Below are 19,451 nucleotides of genomic sequence, written 5' to 3'. Positions count from 1 at the left end.
AATATTTTTTGTGAAGGGTAAAAACAAACTCTTTCATGTGCAGAGGATTTATTCAGATTTTTTAGTTTTACCTTAACAAATGGCAAGTCCAAGCCAGCACCTCCATCGCTATTTTGACTGGATCCACTACGTGGTTGTGCAAATTTGGTAAAATGAACCTGTATATCTTGTTGCAGAACACAACCAGAATCTTTGACCTGCGGAATTAGATGATGGGATATCAACATGAGCGTCATCTTTGAATTACCATAAGATGTTTTTAAGATCATGCAGTAAAAGTAGAAGTGAATCAAATTGAAATGAAGTTTAACAGGAAGCAGTTAAGAACCTGGACTCGTAAGTAGAAGTGGCCTTGACACTGGGTAAAATTCTGGAGGTCGCCAGTCTCTTAAAGACTCCGGTTTTGCAACTGACGCTACAATTGAAACATAACCCTCCTTTGTGAACTTCACAGCGTTGCCCACGATATTTAAAATGGTTTGCATAAGCCGTTTCTCATCGCCAACAGCATACATTGGCAAATCAGGTGCGAGGATCATAGTCAAAGACAGCTTCTTTATAGATGCAGCGGGCCTTATCAGATTAATGACCTAAAATTATAGAAATATGAACATTATTACTAAAATAAAACTGCAAAGGCAAAATTATTACCATTTCTATGCTAAAACCATGTACAAAATCACAATTGATTACCTCTTTGAAGATTCCATGAAGATTAAACATCCCAAAGTCCAATTCTAGGCTGCCATCTTCAAGTCTTGAAAGATTGATTAGTGTTGCCAAAAGGTTGCTACTCTTTAGCACCGTCTCAATCATAACTCTTTGTTCTGGACTTAGCTCAGTCTCTAAAAGAAGTGAGAACAACGCAATAATTGCATGCATTGGTGTACACATCTCATGGTTCATTACAGCAAGGAAATCATTCCGTGCATGAATTGCCTTCTCAGCCTCTCGACGAGCCAAGTCTAAAGCAATGTTTTGCTCAATAAGCTGATCACGTGCACGCATGGATTCCTCCATGATAGCGGCATGTGAAAGAGCAACATTTTCTGAAAAAATATTTTCTGAAAAACATTTTCTGTAAAACGTTTTACGATGTTTGGAAGATATTGTTTAACCTATTTTTCCACTAGTTGATGAATTTTTTAAAAATTATTTATTACAAATATTAAAAATACAATAAATAATATTATTTATCATAAAATTTAATATTATTTTTTAAAATATTAAAATAATTTATTATTAAAATATTGTTTTTATAGTTTTATTAATAAAAATATTGTTATATTTTATTGAAATAAAAATATTATAAATTATATTAATTATTTATTAAAGTAATAGTGTTATATAATATTTTAAAAATATTAATTAGTATATTTTAAATATCTTTATAAAAATATTATTAGATTATTATATTATTATTAAAATATATAAAAAATATTATTCATTATTAATAATTTAATAATATTATTTCTATGAAATTAATAAATAATATAAATTTTATTAATAATTTATTATATATTATTAAAATAAAAATAAAAATATAATATAATATCTTATATTATATTATTATAATATAATTGATTATTTTATTATAATATTAAAAATATAATATTATATTATTAGAAATATTAATAAATATATTTTAAATATTTTAATAATTAATATTTTGATTAAAATGATATTAACAAATTTTATTAATATTAAATTCATAAAATAAAATTATTTTGAGTATTTATTCTTTAAAATGAAAAGTTCGGAAAATGACTTATGAAAAATCAAACCTTTTTTGAGTATTTATAAAAAATACAAAGGAAATTCTATTGATCAGGAAAATGTTTTACGTTGACCAAGCAGTTTTCCTTCAACCAAACACCGGAAAATAAGGAAAACGCTATCTAGAAAACGTTTTAGGTGAGAGTTCACAAGGCAAAATGTGTGATGAGTTCTAGAATTCTCCCATGAATGATACGAGACATACAGAGATGCTTTCCTTCTGTTGTCAGTCGTGAACTTGCAAAAGCTCTCACAGTAGAATTCATGTAATAATCGTGAAAGTAGTGCTACTGGCTCCCTCGCCTTGTTCACTCTTTCGAGTCGAAGCACTTAAATAATCTTCAAGTTTTAAAGATAGAACCAATAACAGAGAATAAAGCATTCTTGTCTACACCAGGAAACAATTGCAAAGAGAAGACATGTTTTGTGGAGAATGCACCCAACAGCTTGACATTAAAGCACTTTTACAAGGCCATGATGCTTTCGAGAATGTGTTATTTCCCTCAACCAACATGGACTATAATCCCATGAACCTCAATGAAATCGTCGATTTCGACGAACTGCAGTCGATTCTAGACGAGGGAGAGAACCAAGGAATGCATTTGTTCGTGGGAGATGAAGGTGGCGGTCCTAGAGGCAGCCATGACAGTACCACCATAGTGGCCGCCGATCATATAAACAATGGTGAAGTAAAGCAAGTTAAACCTAAATCGAAAAACGAACAACGATCGATCAAGAAATGGGAAGCGAGAAAGAGGATTCAAAAGGCTACTCCGGAAGTTAATGAAAAGAAGGAATTATATAAAATCAGATGTAGAGAGGCAGCTGCTCGTGCGTTTGCACAAAAGAGGGTAACTCGGAGGCTAGCATCTTGTAATTATTTGCATTAATCTATTGATAAAAGCTAATTATTTCTTCATTAGGCTTACGTGGAGTGGCTAGAATTAGAGGTGCAGAAATACCGCGAGAAGAATAAATATCTGAAAAGGCTGATTCTGGTAATTAAATTCCATTTTCTCCATTTCTCACTCAAATGACATGCATGCATAGATAGGGTTATCAAATATTTTCGAGAATATATATATAATGAAGATTATTGTTTAATATAATTTCAGTGAAAAATAAAAAAATAATATCTTAGTTCATATACTGATATTTTCAGTTGTTTTTATCTTAGTTCGCCGAAAGTAGCATAAGCTTAGACATACCTCCAAAACAACTAAGAAGGACAAGCTCTGGACTGCTGTAGATGTTCAGACAAAGCCGATCGTGACAGAGAATGTATTTTCAGTCTATCATGTAAATATTACAATCGTATTAGTATCATTTTATAACAATTAATATTTTTAAGTAAAATACTACATTCAAGTCTTATAAATAAAAAGTATTTCCTAAAATTAAATTTGGACCTAATTTAATTTTAGTTTTAATTAAATCATTGAACTAATAGATGTTAAAAAAGTTGAAGGATTCATCGCATTATTTCATGTTTGGGATATAATATTTTATAAACTTGATATATTTAATTCTAATTCGATTATTTAAGTTAATTTATTTAATCTAAAATTTTATAGACTTAAACACAATGATCTAAACTTGATTTAAAATTCAGATATAAATTACTCTATCTGAAATAGTTCAACTGAAACTCGATCCGAAGGACCGAATTGCCTCTAATATTTTGCACCGTTAAGCCGACCGTTGGATGTTTAAAAATCCCTCCATTTTTCTGACTTTTCTCTCTATCCCGGGTCCCCATAGATATCGCATCTACATACATAAAGAAAACATCGACCGTTTCAAATTTAAAAATATCCGTCAGATCCACGGACCAATTAATCGACCGTTATTATGAACTTTTTTGGCTCTTAACGGAAGAAATCCTTTCCATTTCAAAATTTAAATGCAGCATTTCCTTCCACGCTTATTTTACTTTAGATTCTTGTGGGTTTTTCTTCATTTCTTTGTTTTTCGGTCTAGTATCGTTCTCCTTCAAAATTTTTGAGGGGGATTTTAACTTAAGTAATTCATAGTAAAGATGGGGAAAACGGCCTCTTCTCCGTCGTCTTCTCCGATGACTATAACAGTGTCGTCGGGAGGCAAAGAAACCGGTAGTAGAAGCGTGGGGTTGACGAGTTCTGTCCCTCGTGCTTCAAAATCAAACATCCCAAATTCACCCAGTCCTATCGGTGGTAGAGGACATCGAAGGGCTTCAAGTGGGGGAGATACAGCTCGATGTCGAAAGATGACCATACTGAATAGATGAACTCTGAGTTCGTAACTTACACCGTGCATATACCTCCAACTCCCGATCACCCATCCATCTCAGCCTCACAAACAAGCCTTAACGAAGATGAAAAAGATGGGCTTACGTTGAAGCCTGATAGGAGTTTCATTTCGGGCACTATTTTCACAGGAGCTTACAATTCCGTTACCCGTGGCCATGTCATAGATTGTTCCTTGGAAAGACCCGAGACGTTGAAATTGGGCTCCGTGTGCGGAATGAAAGGGTGTGATGAGAAAGCAATCGAAGACCAATGTGAGCGTGGGTCTAAAATTTGTGGAGACTGTTACTTGGATTGTGTGGGGACTGGTGGTGGTCATTGTCCTGGATGTAAAGAACCTTACAAGGATGTCAATGACGAAGATAAGGTTAGGTCCAAACTCCAAAGTGGAAGATCGGGCTTTGCCTTTGCCTTCAAAGGTGGATTTCAAGTTTGATAAAAAGACTTTCACTTGTGAAATCGTTTAAAGGGCAGAATCATCTGCCGGATTTCGATTATACGAGATGGTTGTTCGAGACTAAAGGAACTTATGGGTATGGAAATGCTTTATGGCCTAAAGACGGTTATGGCCTCGGATCAGGTGCTAATGGCTTTGAGAATCCCCCGGATTTTTAAGAGAGGAGCAAGAGGCCTTTGACCAGGAAGGTTGGAGTTTCCACTGCAATTCTCAGTCCATACAGGTAACTTGAAAAGTTAAATTTAGAGCTCTTAGTGTGGTAAATCTTATGAAGATCATTCTTTGTAGATTATTAGTACTTAATATGATAAATCTTATGTTGGCACTTAGTATCGTGGTCTGAATTAACATACCTACAAACTGGTTAATTGAATGTTGTATGTTGTATGTTTTATATGAAGATTGCTTATTATACTTCGTCTTGTTGCACTGGGATTCTTTCTCACGTGGAGAATTAGACATCCTAACCGTGATGCCATGTGACTATGGGGAATTTCAATAACGTGTGAACTCTGGTTTGCATTTTCATGGCTTCTAGATCAGCTTCCTAAGCTCTGTCCAGTAAACAGAGTAACCGACCTCTCTGTTCTTAAGAAGTGTTTGAGTCTCCAAACCTTCGAAATACGAAAGGGGGATCCGACCTTCTGGGGATTGATGTTTTCGTTTCCATGGCGGACCCTGAAAAGGAACCCCCTCTTGTTACAGCAAACACCATCCTTTCAATGTTGACTATCCGATAGAAAAACTTGCTTGTTACCTTTCAGATGATGGTGGAGCTCTTCTGACATTTGAAGATTTAGCAGAGACCGCTAGCTTTGCTAGAGTTTGGGTTCCTTTTTGCCGTAAACATAAGATCGAACCTCGAAATCCTGAGGCGTATTTCGGGCAGAAGCGTGATTTTCTGAAGAACAAAGTGAGGCTTGATTTTGTTAGGGAGAGAAGGAGGGTGAAGAGAGAATATGATGAATTTAAGGTCAGGATTAACTTGTTGCTTGAGTCGATTAGAAGGAGGTCAGATGCTTATAATGCACATGAAGAGCTTCGAGCAAAAAAGACACAGATGGAAATGGAAGGCAATCTTTCAGACCCTATTAAACTCCCTAAGGCTACATGGATGTCTGATGGTTCTCATTGGCCTGGAACATGGGCGTCTGCAGAGCCTGATCATTCAAAAGGAGTCCATGCTGGGATTATTCAGGTATATTTCAGAATCAAATTTGCGAACTATTAGTTACTGCATTTGTGATTTGTGTGGAATGCTAAATTTGTCTTTCTTTTCAGGCAATGCTGGCTCCACCAAATGCAGAACCTGTTTATGGTGCCATGAATGCTCTTGTTCGAACTAGTGCTATCATGTCGAATGAGCCATTCATCCTCAATCTTGACTGTGATCACTACATCTACAATTCTTTGGCTCTCAGGGAAGGAATGTGTTTCATGCTCGACAGAGGTGGTGACAGGATCTGCTATGTTCAGTTCCCAAAAAGGTTTGAGGGGATTGACCCGAATGACCGGTATGCAAATCATAATACCGTGTTCTTTGATGTGAGCATGAGAGCTCTTGATGGGTTACAGGGGGCAATATATGTAGGTACAGGTTGCATTTTCAGAACTGCTCTCTACGGGCTTAGTCCTCCTAGAGCCACTGAACATCATGGATGGTTTGGCAGAAGGAAAAATCAAGTTATTTTTGAGGAAACCCAAGTTGACGCAGAAAGCAGAAGATGAGATAGCATTGCCTATTAATGGGGAACACAATGATGATGATGACGCAGATATTGAATCTTTGCTTCTTCCTAAAAGATTTGGGAACTCTACTTCTTTTGTAGCATTGCTTCAGGATATGCAAGGAAAGGGAAACCAAGGTAGGCCAGCAGGTTCTCTTACGGTGCCCCGTGAACCTTTGGACGCTGCAACTGTTGCAGAAGCAATAAGTGTTATATCTTGCTTCTATGAGGATAAAACTGAGTGGCGAAAACGAGTGGGATGGATATATGGCTCTGTCACAGAAGATGTTGTAACTGGTTATAGAATGCACAATCGTGGATGGAGATCGGAGTACTGTGTAACCAAGAGGGATGCATTCCGTGGGACTGCTCCGATCAATTTAACAGATCGGCTGCACCAAGTCCATCGATGGGCAACTGGTTCTGTTGAGATATTCTTTTCGAGGAACAATGCACTATTTGCAACTCGGCGAATGAAGTTCTTGCAAAGAGTGGCATATTTCAATGTGGGAATGTACCCTTTTACTTCTATGTTTCTCCTAGTCTACTGCATTCTACCTGCAGTTTCTCTATTCTCGGGCCAGTTCATAGTGCAAACTCTCAGTGTGACCTTCTTGATATTCTTGTTGGCCATCACAATCACCTTATGCTTGCTTGCTATCCTCGAAATCAAATGGTCGGGAATCGCTCTTCACGATTGGTGGTGGAATGAACAGTTTTGGTTGATCGGTGGAACCAGTGCCCATCCTGCAGCAGGGCTACAAGGACTTTCTAAAAGTCAGAGCAGTAGTGGACATCTCGTTCACATTAACTTCCAAATCCGCCACCCCAGAAGACGGAGATGATGAGTTCACAGAGCTATATGTCGTAAAATGGAGTTTCCTAACCAGTGCCCATCATGATGTTGAACTAAACCGCAATTGTGGTGGTCGTAGCAAGAACCATGTACAGCCCCTTTCCGGAGTGCAGCAAGCTTCTCGGAGGGTGTTCTTTAGCTTCTGGGTCTTATGCCATCTCTATCCGTTTGCCAAAGGACTGATGGGAAGAAGGGGGAAAGTTCCAACCATTGTTTTTGTGTGGTCCGGCTTGCTCTCCATCATTGTTTCCTTGCTTTGGGTGTATATCGATCCGCCAATCGGAAGCAAGGATTACATGAAGTTCCAGTTCCCTTGATGTACTTTTCGTAATAGGCAGCTAGTGTGCAAACATCGTTGTTCAACTTACCAAGCTATGTACTTATTCTAATTTCTATTGTCTCATCTTCTGTTTCATTACATTGCTGTATTTCTCTCCATTTCATGGCGAAATAGGCAAAAGTGCCAAAGACAGTCATGGTGACAAAATATAAAAAATTAGCTCACTCTATTCCCATATGTAATGGGGAGGTAGGGTAGTAGGTTGTCCCAACGTCCAGCTTCCGTGGAAGACCTCCAGAATTATGAATTACCCACCGTAGGACTCGATCTCACGACCACAAGATTAAGAGCCTTGCGCTATACCAACTGAGCTGGACGAGAATCTAATTACTTAAAGATGACCACCGTAGGACAAAATATGAATATCATAAATAAATGGTGTTAAGTTTTAGAAGATGACAAAAGGATACGAATCAAATTACTTAAAGAATATGACATTGTAACAGCTGGATGAGCATAATATTGTTTAGGGTAAAGTACACGTGGTTAATAAACTATGTTTAAAATAATTGTTTTGATCATTAAAATTTTAAAAGTAATAAAATGATCATAAATCTATCGAACTATTATAGAATTGTCGTTAGATTTATCAAATTTTTAAATTTACTATCGTTAAATTTATCAAATCTTTACATTTATTATAACGTTGCGTTCACCATTTTATAATAGTTTGATAAATCTGATGATCAGTTTATAATTTTTAGAAGTCTAGGAACCAACACAATCATTTTATAAAGTCTAGGTGTCAACGCTTGACACTTAGGATTTAGGAACCATGTGGGTAGGTAGTTTGCCCTAATATTTATGTTATTAATCAAAATCCAAGACAATGAAATCCCATTAAAGGACTCTTTTGCTCATGCTTCAGTCCTTTCAATTTTCTGTGGTTTAAGAATAGATGAAGATATTAGGTTTCGGCTTAATACTTTTATTCCTAAACTAATAGAAGGCTGCGTGATGTTTTTGTCATATGTACCCCACTAGGGGGAGCTGGGGAACCAACGAATGTTTATATTAACCTAATAGCTGTTCTCTAGTTGTAAAAGCTTTTTCATTAATCATCCAAATGATTTTTAAACAACTGGATTAAGATATGATTCAAATACTTAGAAAACGAAAAGTAATCAACAATGGACGTATCTTTCATGATTTCACCACCTAAACTATGTAGGTCCAGCAACTGTTAGCATGTCACAGTATTAAGACAACCAAAAAACGAACATATTATATGGTGCTGCCTAACAGGACTCGTGTCATTTTAAAAATAATAATCAAACAGGCCACCTGTGATGCTTGGGCAAAAAAGAATCGGGTCCCATTCATAGTTTGAACATATTCTCTACGCTACAATGACATCTGGGTCCCTGACTCGATCACGATGCCACCATTACATACAAATAGATTATTTGGTGGGTAGAAAAGGAACATTATAAATCAAAATGTATGTATAATTGTATGTGTCACGTTATTGGCAGTATAAAAACAATAAACAAGTTACAAAGGGGAGAATATGTGATTGCCTGGCTTGACACCTAGTCCCGAGAGGAACCATGTGAGGAGGTAGTTCACGCAAGTCTTCCTCCGCCGCCACCGACAAACATAAATTTACAGCCAGCGGTTATTCCGAAACTCTTTTTTTAATCCCCGCAGCCGGCACCGCATCTGCCTTTGACCGGCAATTGGATTCCACGTCCTTGCTCATCGCACTCCCCACCTACAATGACAATACGGGTATGACTAGGGTCTTGTGTTTGTTTGTAGTGCATCATCAAAAGGGAAAACTAAAAAGATAAAAATAACGAAACAAGTGGCAAAAATTAACAGTCCTGGTAAGAATCTTACCGGCGACTGCATCCCTACTGTGATTTCAACGCGATTGTCCGTACAAGTCATAAGGCGCCCATAATGCGTCCAGTGGACACGGCCGATTGGAGTCCAGCCTAAGCCACGGCTTACCGCTACCGGACCAATGCAAGAGGCTAACCGGACCGGGATGCAAGTCTCGACAACTTCCCTTCACATTGTCCCCACCCAAACCGTGTTGGTTCCATCTATGTTCGATGGCCGCCACGCTTCCCGCGAAAACCAACAAGAACGGCGGTAACGAACCGAGCTCGTAGATCCGGTTATGTTTCTGGATCTCCATCCATCTTTCTATCCGTTTCGTGTACCCGACCCGCCTCCACTTCACCAGATCTATTACCATCACCCCCGTGTTGAAATAACAGGGCTTCCTCCCTCTGAAAGTCCCCGAAAACCGCTGGTCCGACCAGAAACCGCCCGTGAAATATTTCGTGAAATTGGCGTAGCAATATTCCGGTGCCCCGATTGTACGTGAGCCCAGGTTGGTGCTCCACAGCTTAGAGATATCGTCAACGACAACTAGATCAGAGTCCAAATAAATCACTCTCCGTACGCACGGCTCTAGGAGATCAGCTAAGTAATTCCTAGCATAATTTAACGGCTGTTCAAGCGCTTGCCTAACGGAAGACGATATCAGGTTCCGTACGGTCTCGGGATCGAAATAATAAACCTTGAACTTCAACTCAGGGAACGTGGACCGGACAAGTGTTTCTAGACTGGGCTCCGATATTAGGAAATGGAAGAAAATGTTCTCCGGGCACAACGAATGCTGGAGAATGGAGTGGACGGCGGCGATTGACCCACGGAGATAGATCACATCGAGAGTAATAGCCACGTGGACTAAAGAAGGATCGCAGACGCCTCTGATTTTGTTATCGGTGGAGCCACATTCGTCGGCATTACTAAATCCGGTAGCTTTTCGAAAAGAAATCCGACCCTTCGATGAGTGTGGCGACGTAGACACCTGATATGACGGGAATCGGAGGTAGCTGTCTAGGTGAGAGGATCTAATGGCTTCAGCTGGAGGAAACGACTGGAGTGGAGGTGAGAGAATGATCATCACCACGGCTGCTGAAAAGAATCCAGAGAATCGCATTATCCAGAGCATCTTACTAGTGTAAATCCCTCTCCTCTTCTTCTTTTTAGATTTCAAATCGAGCCGATCTGCTAAGAGAGTAGACAGTGAGGACCGGAAGAACGATAAGATTCCTTTTAGGTCCGCCATAGCTCATGAGAATAAATATCGTGCGCCGTCGGCGTAACGCTCCCACTCCCTTTCACTTCTCCCCTCTCCGTCTCCTCCTCTTACTCTATGCAAAGAAACTGATGACAGCACATTAGAGAGAGAGGAGGCAGAGACTAGAGAGATATGGAGGTGATAGTTTTTTTCCCCTCTTAGCTTGCGTTTTCCACCCTTGAAATCTACAGCCGAACATAATTATAATTTTGGTCAAACACATCAATATTCACGTAAATATAGGTTAATTATAATTTGAATATTCACGTAAATATAGGTTAATTCTAATTTGAACATTCACATATTAATTTTATCGATCAAATTATTTAATTATTTTAATTGTATTAATTAATCCTCTTTCTCTGATACGATAATTAAATTATTTTATATAATTTTATATTTTATATTTTATTATTGTTTATATTCTGATAATTTAATCTTACTTTTAATTTAACCAAATAAATTTAATCTTTAAATTAAATGTTGATACGTATCGTGACACATGTCACTCAAAGTCTATTGATCAGAATGTAATGTATCATTAATATAAGTGATTATACATTATTTTTTAACTAATTATCAAAATAAAACATACCAAAAACAAAAAGGGTCTTCAATGTGGCTTACCCTTAAATTTAACAATAGGTTAATTCTTACATACATCTTGAAACTATAGCCTAGATCTTAAATTGGTCCTCGTATTTGAAGACATTCCAACTAAGTCTTGAAAGTATAGAAATCATATATTTTAGCGTTGAATGTTAGTCCAAATTTGACATAGAATATATTTATAAGTAGTTCGTATTAAAATTGAATCTGAACGGATTACATGGTTAACTTTTGACTTAATGTGTTAATAAATTAGTCTTCTAAAATGTTAGATCCAAACGATTTTTATAATTAGTGTACTATACACATAGGATGATAATTTGATTCGTGTATTTTAAATATATTTTAAATTAAATTAAAATTAATATCTAAAATTATTTCGAAGTTGTTGGAACGATTTGTTTGATACAAAAATGATAAATTAAGGGCTTGATTTAAATATGTAAAAACTTAGAAATCAATTTAAAATCTGAACAATAGTTTGAGGAGTAAACATAAGTCTTCAACAAGGCAAAAGAAAGCAGACCAACCCAAACCAAGAGTGGTTGGGTCGGAACCAAACCCGCTCGATTGCTTTTATAAGTCATGACCCGAATTTAAAAGTATGTAACTGAGTTAACACAGACGTTCTGCGTTCGTCCCTGCCTGTGATCAGTAACCTAGCCTTAGAATTTGCATTCGGCTGATGATTGTCGACAAAGAGAATAACATAAAAAGTTTATTTTACAAATGAATGATATCTGACGTGGGATCGATGAAATGAACATTAGATGTTAGTGAATGTTCGTCTCACAATTAATAGTAGCTCATGAATGTCTTCCCCTGGGTGAGAAACATCTATCTTATTTATAATTGTTTTCTAATATTATAAACATATTTTTTTTGTATGAGATGTTAAACAGGTCATTATTTGAGTTAATAACAAATATGCCCATAAAATTTCGGGTTAATTGCAACAAATGTTTTAAATTTTAAATTGATATTTATTGTAGAGGACTTTTGATCTATTTAAAAAAAAATAAAATGTTGTTTATCATGTAATTAATCATAAATCTCTCGATGTATATAATATTGTGCTCTTAGTCCCAAAATTTTATCCCCCGACCTTAAAGAAAATATGGGAAGCATCTCCTAATTTCGTATATCAATGGGATAATATAATGAAAACTTTATATTTTAAACTATATAAGACACTTGTATTCAAGTGTGTTATCGGAAACTCTATATATCTTATACAGGATATAAAAATTAAAAGATAATCTCAATATTCTCTTTATATCAAAAGACCTAACCCCAAGACTTGTAACTTAATACAAATGTCCCAAGCACACAAAAGTTAGCTCAAATGATACTATACCTACCCTTAAAATTTCCTTAGTGAACCCTTTATACACCATTTTCAAAGTAGGAGAGAGTATTTACAGCATTTTTGGAACATAGAGATAAATTTTTAATATTAGAATTAAACATAAACATCTTGAAAATATGATATTAAATTTATTAAAAAGTCTTTTAAAAAATCATAAATATTAAATTCTAAATCCTAAACCTTAAGTTTTAAATTCTTAAAAGTATAATATTAAATTTATTGAAAAGTTTATGATCAACTGTTTAACATAGAAGAATTTAAAAACTTTTACTTTTTATATATCCATTGCAAACACTATTTTCAAATGCAACAAATTTAAAAACAAAAAGTAAAACATATGTTCACCAAATAAAACCTATAATTCTATTCGAATGATGAAAAAAATGGCAAGCTATTGCTGCTTGTTACATACATGTACGGTTGTAGTACAAGAGTAGGGCACAGAAACACGAGTAGCCGTATTGATTTAGCAGTTTGTTTGTTGCATGTTAGAAACCTACTAAATTAAGATGTATCCATGTGACCATGTGACCATTATCTTCCCCCATTGCTTTCACAAATGATTATAATCATTATATATCATCAAAACGGATCTATAAATATAAATATAAATATAAATATATATTTATAATATAAAAGTTGTATGACGAATGGAATGAATAAAATAAATAGTTAATTGAATAAAATTTAAAAATGGATTTATAAATGTTTTTAAAAATAAATATATATATATATTGATAATATAAAAAAATGTATATAAAATAAATATCAATAAAATTGTAAAATGAATATAATAACTAAAAATTAATTAATAAAAAATTCGAATTTAAAAAATAATGTATTCTACTACATCAACGCCGTTATGTCCCTTCATTTCACCTTTTGGAACAACAAATTGTTTCCAAATATTACTGATCATTTGTTGAATAACAAATTTGTTCTTAAAGGACCGGGTCCCGCAGAACCATGGATGGATCCCATGTTGGTTCTTTAATTAATTCACCTTTCGCATCAGAACAGACAAAGTTGAAGGTAACAACAGTTAAAATTTTACAAGTCCCGTCAATACATTATTAAAAATATATCGATATTGACTATTAATTAAATTATATATATTAAATAAATATAGAAAAGTATAATGATTTATCCATAACTTGTGCTTTATTATTATCCAATTTAATTTTAAATAGGAATATAATTGAATTATATTATTTTATTAAAAATTATAAATATTAAAGTAATTATTATTTTTTAAAATTAGAACACTTAATTTATATAAATTTATATATTTACCCCGTAACAATCATCAAAATCAATTATTAACAACCCTATCCTCAAATAATGTATTATGTCCACCAACAAAAAAATGTATTAGTCATAAATCTATATAATTTCGATATTATAGTGTTATTTTTTTTTTTTTGTTTGTGTCCTTTTTTATTTTCATAATCTATATTCTTATTTCCAATCTTATTTTTTTTACTGACAATTATCCAACAATATTTTTATCTTCTAATTTTCAGATTTGGCCAATGGGTTTTGTTTTTGGTTTATTTTGTTGTTTTGAGTTTTGTAAATTCACAAATCGCTAATGCAATTGTTGAAGTAATTGTTTTTATTAAGTCAATTCTTTTCATTGTGGATATTTTTTAATTACTAATACTTCATCTTAACTTATTTAATTATTTATCGGTCCCTATAATTTTTTAGCTTTTTTACCATTGAAGATTAGATAGAACGATTCATTACACGATTTTCCGAAAATGATAAGGCCTCCGGCGATAGTGGTTTAGATGGTTGTTATTTGAATGTATATGCAAATTTATAGAAAATAAGTATTCTAATCCTAAAAGATAATAAATTTCTAAAATAATTACATTTTAATACAAATATATTTTAATTATATTCCTATTCAAATTTAAACTAGATAATAATAAATGATTAATTGTGGATATATCATTATATTTACATATTTATTTAATAAGAATAATTTAATTAGAGGTGTGCATCGGTGTATTATCTTAATAGTGTGTTCCGGTGTATGATATACACTCTAGACTCATCCTGTCAACAGATTAACTGAGTGAGTTTTCCTATTTACTCATATATAAGTTGATATGACAATGATAAAACTTGGTTAGATTTGAATTTAAAATAAATTTTATATATTTTAAATTTAATTTAAAATTAGTTTATATAATTTTAATTTTCAAATATATTTTATCAAAATAAAATATTAATTCAATTCATTTAATAATACAACATTAAAATAAATTTTAATAACATAATTTAATATTATATATATATATATATTATTTTTATTAAAAATTTTATTAATAATATATAAATACATGAAAGTAATATTTTTGTATACATCTCAATGCCGAAATAGATTACGATTACTTTTAAATTTAAGAAAAAAGAATACAATTTAAAAATTGTATAATACGAAAAAAAAGCTCTCAACATTTATTAAAATAATCATCTTAACCTCTATTTTTTTAGTATAATTTAATCTTTAACGTTTTATTTTATGACAAAAAATCTCATAATATTTGACTGAATAGTTAATTTGACACTTATTTTTTTAGAACATTTTGATCATAACATTTCATTTTAAGATAAAATACTCTTATTTTAAAGCGCTAAATATTTGTTAACTAACAGTTTCCATCTAAGAATAAACATTTTTGTCTTAAAATAAAATGTTAGAATCAAAATACTAAACAATTAAAGACCAGAATAATCATTTTAATAAATATTAAAGGTTAATTTTGATATATATATGTAAAAATTGATTATGACAAATCAGATTAAATCAAATATAGGTTAGATACGATTTTGTTGTACTTCTTAAATAGAGCCAACTTTACCACGAAAGCCAATGGCGATCAGAAACGCGGCTTTAGGTGGGTTGTTTTGTATTAGCGATGGATGAGATTAGAGTTCAAATCACATCACTTTATTCCTTCACCCTCCGTCATTACTTGTCAATTTTTAGTGTACTACTACACTTTTCAGCTCAACTCTCTGGCAAGTTTAATATTAGAACGTGGGAACTTAAATTAATATATATCAATTACATTGGAATGGGTAACATAAAAACCATGATCCACACGCATTTTTATTTTTAAAATAATTTTTGATAATTACATTGAACTAACATAATTAATAAGTCAGCGATTAATATATAAATGAATAGAATTTAATAGGTGATAATATAAATAATTAAAATATTTTGAATTAAATGAATAAAAATATATAAATATAAAAGAAAATTAATAATATGATAACTTACCCATAATAATATGAATGCAACTGAACAGTCTAAACTTTAATAATATTTAAATGGATAAAGATTCTGATGAAAACGGCCCAATTCAAACCTTTAATAATAACCCATTGTTGAAGTTTGTGGAGGCATAATAAGCGTCGGATATAATAATAATTTTAGGATAATATATATATATATATTATATTATTTTTTGAAATAAGTATAAATAAATTTTTAGAATAAATACTATTAATAAAATAAAAAATTAAAGAGAATCCCCCAAGACGAGAGCCAATTGATAGATGTATTAGGAAAGCTTAAACTATCATTTCACCAAAATAAAAAATAAAAATAAACAATTAAAAAATTTAGATTTTAGAAATAACACAAATACATCTGAACTCTACCTACATCGGCCATTGTGCACACGCGTTCATTGCAGAACTGAAGTTGGGGTTGAGAAGTGAGTGGGGCAGTAATAGTTGAAAGGGATGCGGCAGCTCTAGTCACCAAAGGACGACCTTTTCCTGGTGGAATTTCACCTCCAAGAAGTCTTAGATAATTTTTGTTATTAAATACAGTAATATTAAAATTTATAGGATAATATAAACATCATCATTTATTGGATCTAAAAAATCTTAGTATTAAAGTACATGGAGCTACTGTATGATTGTTAGGCTAACTGAAATCTGTTTTGTTAATGGTTGAGCAGCTGGCCTGCTCAATACTGGGCTATATATACCCATCCTTCGTACATTTGGGCTCTTCATTTTACAATCTTTTATCTGCTTTGACTTTTGTTAAGTTTTCTCTCTCATCTTTACTAAACTCTTTCTCATACTTAGTCTACTGTTCGTTGACAATTACTCCATCCTCAGCTCCGGTTTCTAAAGTTTCTATTACTTAGATATTTCGTGCGAAATAGGAGCTTTCATATTCATTACAGGCAAATGATGCAGCCCACGAGCTGACCCAATGATCTTTTAATTATAATTCATCGTTGTATCGGTAATAGTAGCATGAATAGATCTTAATTAAACTAATAAAAAACTTCATGATTTTCCAGCACTTCTGGTCCCAGATAATTAGTTTGTTAGCCCAAAACGAACAATTTATTGGTTTTCAATCACAAGCTAAGAACAACAACATTAAATGATTGAACACCGTCACCGATTCACCGTTGACAAATGATGGCAGAGCTAAGCTTCCTCGCTTCACTCGGTACAAGCTGACCTTGCGCCATCACCAACGATTTGTAGATCTCGACGAGTATCTTCTCGTCGTACTCTTTAATCGGACGCTTCCCAAAGGCCGATATACCATGATCCCCCATGGCTCCACCGTATCCGGTAACCACCCTGGAGTTGGCTAACCCCAGCATCATCTTCACGTACGCATCGCGTAACCAAACAAAAAATTTATTGGGCGAGGGTAATCTCAGCTTTGCCTTGACCCTGATCTTCCAGAACCGCTTCCGCCTCGATGACCCGCCAAGCTCCACCCTTCTCTGCCGTGCTTCTCCTCTCGAAGCACCATTTAGCTGAACATAGCCCCTCCTCTGCCAGTACCCTCTCAAACCCTTGTACACGGTCGTAGAAACACCTTCCATCACTGTTTCTCAATTTTTGTACTTTTTCCCAGTGAAACTAACATGGAAAGTGAAAGGAAGAGAGTGACGGAAGGTTGAAGAAGATACGTATACATATATATATTAATATAAATTAATACAGTAAGTGAAATATACAGAGTAGAGGGTGGTGGTGGTAAAGGGAGAGATGCAAATGAATTAAATATGGAGCAGTGCCTGTATTTCTCACTGTCCATATTAAATGTCTGTCTGGCCATTCAACGTGACACATTATTGAACTCTTAATATATTTAGAACTGTTAATATATTTAACTAACCGACGTTTGAGATAAACGTCTTAACAACGTCACCTTATAAAATATGAAGTGAAAGGATTTTTGTGTAAGATAGGGTGCAACTTATAATTTGAAGGTCGGATGATGAGGAAGAATGAGATATATGTCTTCTTTAAAAATACATTTATTAAGAGATAAAATCTAATATATTCTAAATTCAAAATCCAATAATTAATGAGAGATTCACAATCATCATATCACGTAATAAAGATAAAATAGAAGAATAATCTAAAACACTAAATCAAGTAATGATCTTGAATCACCTGCAACCTATAATCATCCTAAGTATCATGTCTTTGATTATCATATTATATATCATTAAAATTAACGATAACAAAGAGAAGAAAAACAATTCTCTCGTGTTAGGGTCTCTTCTCTCCCTCTTTTATTTCTCATTTTTTTCTCAAAAGATCATCATTTCGTCTTAATAAATCAGGTATTCTCAAAGATTATTTTAATTATTGTAATATTTCAATACTTTTTTGTTCAAATAAAAATGAAAAACTATTATTAAACTACGTTTCAAATTCTTTTCCAATTAACTCTTATTACAAATTAAAAGAAATAAACCACTACTAAATATTACCTACCTATATCCCACTAATTAAACATCAGCGGTTTACTTCTTTTAATTTGTAATAAGAGTTCATTGGAAAATAATTTGAAACGTCTCATTTTCTAATTTGCACGTCCATAAAACTCGGGAACTGCAATGGACATCATTTACTACTAGGTTTTGGTTTTGTGGGCATCTTTGGACCCACGATATTTAAAACAATTAAAATATTGTCGAACCATATCAAGTTTTGCGTGTTTGACATTGGTCTAGTTATTGGCCGAGATTTATTTTACTGAAGCTTCTTCATATGTAGGTTCATGCTTATGTGCGTATTATTCATTTATTCAACGTAAAATTATGTTATTAGTTTTTTTTTTATTAAAAATGTTATCATATTTAAATTTTAATAATATAAAAATAATATGTTTAAATTACTATAATTTAAAATGATTAAATTAAAGAATAAATTTATACCTACTCGGGTAAGGCTCTTATGAATGGGCTTAGCCATTGAGACTGATAAATGCTTACTATGTGGCAATAAGACAGAGACAAGAGACTATCTATTCTTTGATCGTCGGTTTGCTAAGGAGCTGTGGGGCTCCATTCTCGATCTATGTAACATCTCTCGTGGAGTTAGCAGCTAGGATGGTGAACTGGCTTAGGCTTTTCTACTATTCAAGGGTAAATCTCTCATTGTGAGAATTCTTAAACTTCCTTGGACTGGTAACGTTTATGGCACATGAAAGGAAAGGAATGGCATATTGTTTGGGAGTAGAGCTAGATCAAAGGAAGAAGTGCTGGGGGATATTAAAGAGACCATTCGAATCCGGCTGGAAGGCAAAACTTTCAATAGAGCAGACTCGTTCAACATTGCCCTATGCGTAAAGTGGGGCATCGCCCAAGTAGGTTCTGTCTCATTGTTCTGGTTATATGCTAGCTGGATTAGCTTAGTGAGATTTCATAGCTTTGCTAATGAGTTGTTTATTGACTCTGTATTCTGTAGCAGGCTTTCTGCTTCTTGGGTAATAAAATTGAATTATCCAAAAAAATAAAATTATACCTACAGTTCATATACAAATTACCAAGGCATGCTTTGCAGTAGCAAAATACCATTAACATGGAAAGCATATGATGATCCCGGACAGCTCTTTCCGCATGATTATCCCGGACATG

The 19,451-nt window shown here is 33.7% G+C and overlaps 3 protein-coding genes and 1 pseudogene across 4 annotated transcripts; 1 reads left to right on the top strand and 3 right to left on the bottom strand.

The window, feature by feature from the left end:
• Nucleotides 1-301: 301 nt before the first annotated feature.
• Nucleotides 302-1,039, bottom strand: LOC120127460 (probable ethylene response sensor 1). The gene is made up of 2 exons (XM_039145376.1): nt 694-1,039; nt 302-590 (listed from the first exon to the last, which is right to left on the bottom strand). Exons 1-2 carry the CDS (start codon nt 1,018-1,020, stop codon nt 321-323), a joined length of 597 nt encoding a protein of 198 aa, XP_039001307.1. The 5' UTR covers nt 1,021-1,039; the 3' UTR covers nt 302-320.
• Nucleotides 1,040-3,814: 2,775 nt separating this feature from the next.
• Nucleotides 3,815-7,427, top strand: LOC120127383 (annotated as a pseudogene).
• A 1,301-nt stretch (nt 7,428-8,728) lies between these two features.
• LOC120127384 (probable galacturonosyltransferase-like 7) lies at nt 8,729-10,645 on the bottom strand. 2 transcript variants are annotated; one of them, XM_039145303.1, is made up of 2 exons: nt 9,284-10,645; nt 8,729-9,155 (listed from the first exon to the last, which is right to left on the bottom strand). In XM_039145303.1, exon 1 carries the CDS (start codon nt 10,527-10,529, stop codon nt 9,309-9,311), a length of 1,221 nt encoding a protein of 406 aa, XP_039001234.1. In that variant the 5' UTR covers nt 10,530-10,645; the 3' UTR covers nt 8,729-9,155; nt 9,284-9,308. The 2 variants fall into 2 exon arrangements, with proteins under 2 accessions (XP_039001234.1, XP_039001233.1); XM_039145302.1 differs by having other exon boundaries at nt 8,729-9,134; nt 9,284-10,644.
• A 6,207-nt stretch (nt 10,646-16,852) lies between these two features.
• LOC120127385 lies at nt 16,853-17,550 on the bottom strand. The gene has a single exon (XM_039145304.1). It carries the CDS (start codon nt 17,400-17,402, stop codon nt 16,968-16,970), a length of 435 nt encoding a protein of 144 aa, XP_039001235.1. The 5' UTR covers nt 17,403-17,550; the 3' UTR covers nt 16,853-16,967.
• Between the last annotated feature and the right edge of the window lie 1,901 nt (nt 17,551-19,451).

This window comes from Hibiscus syriacus, unplaced genomic scaffold, assembly GCF_006381635.1.
Source record: "Hibiscus syriacus cultivar Baekdansim isolate YM2019G1 unplaced genomic scaffold, ASM638163v2 tig00110467_pilon, whole genome shotgun sequence".
In the NCBI taxonomy this organism is placed as follows: Eukaryota; Viridiplantae; Streptophyta; class Magnoliopsida; order Malvales; family Malvaceae; genus Hibiscus; species Hibiscus syriacus.
This window is presented reverse-complemented; position numbering and strand designations above follow the sequence as displayed.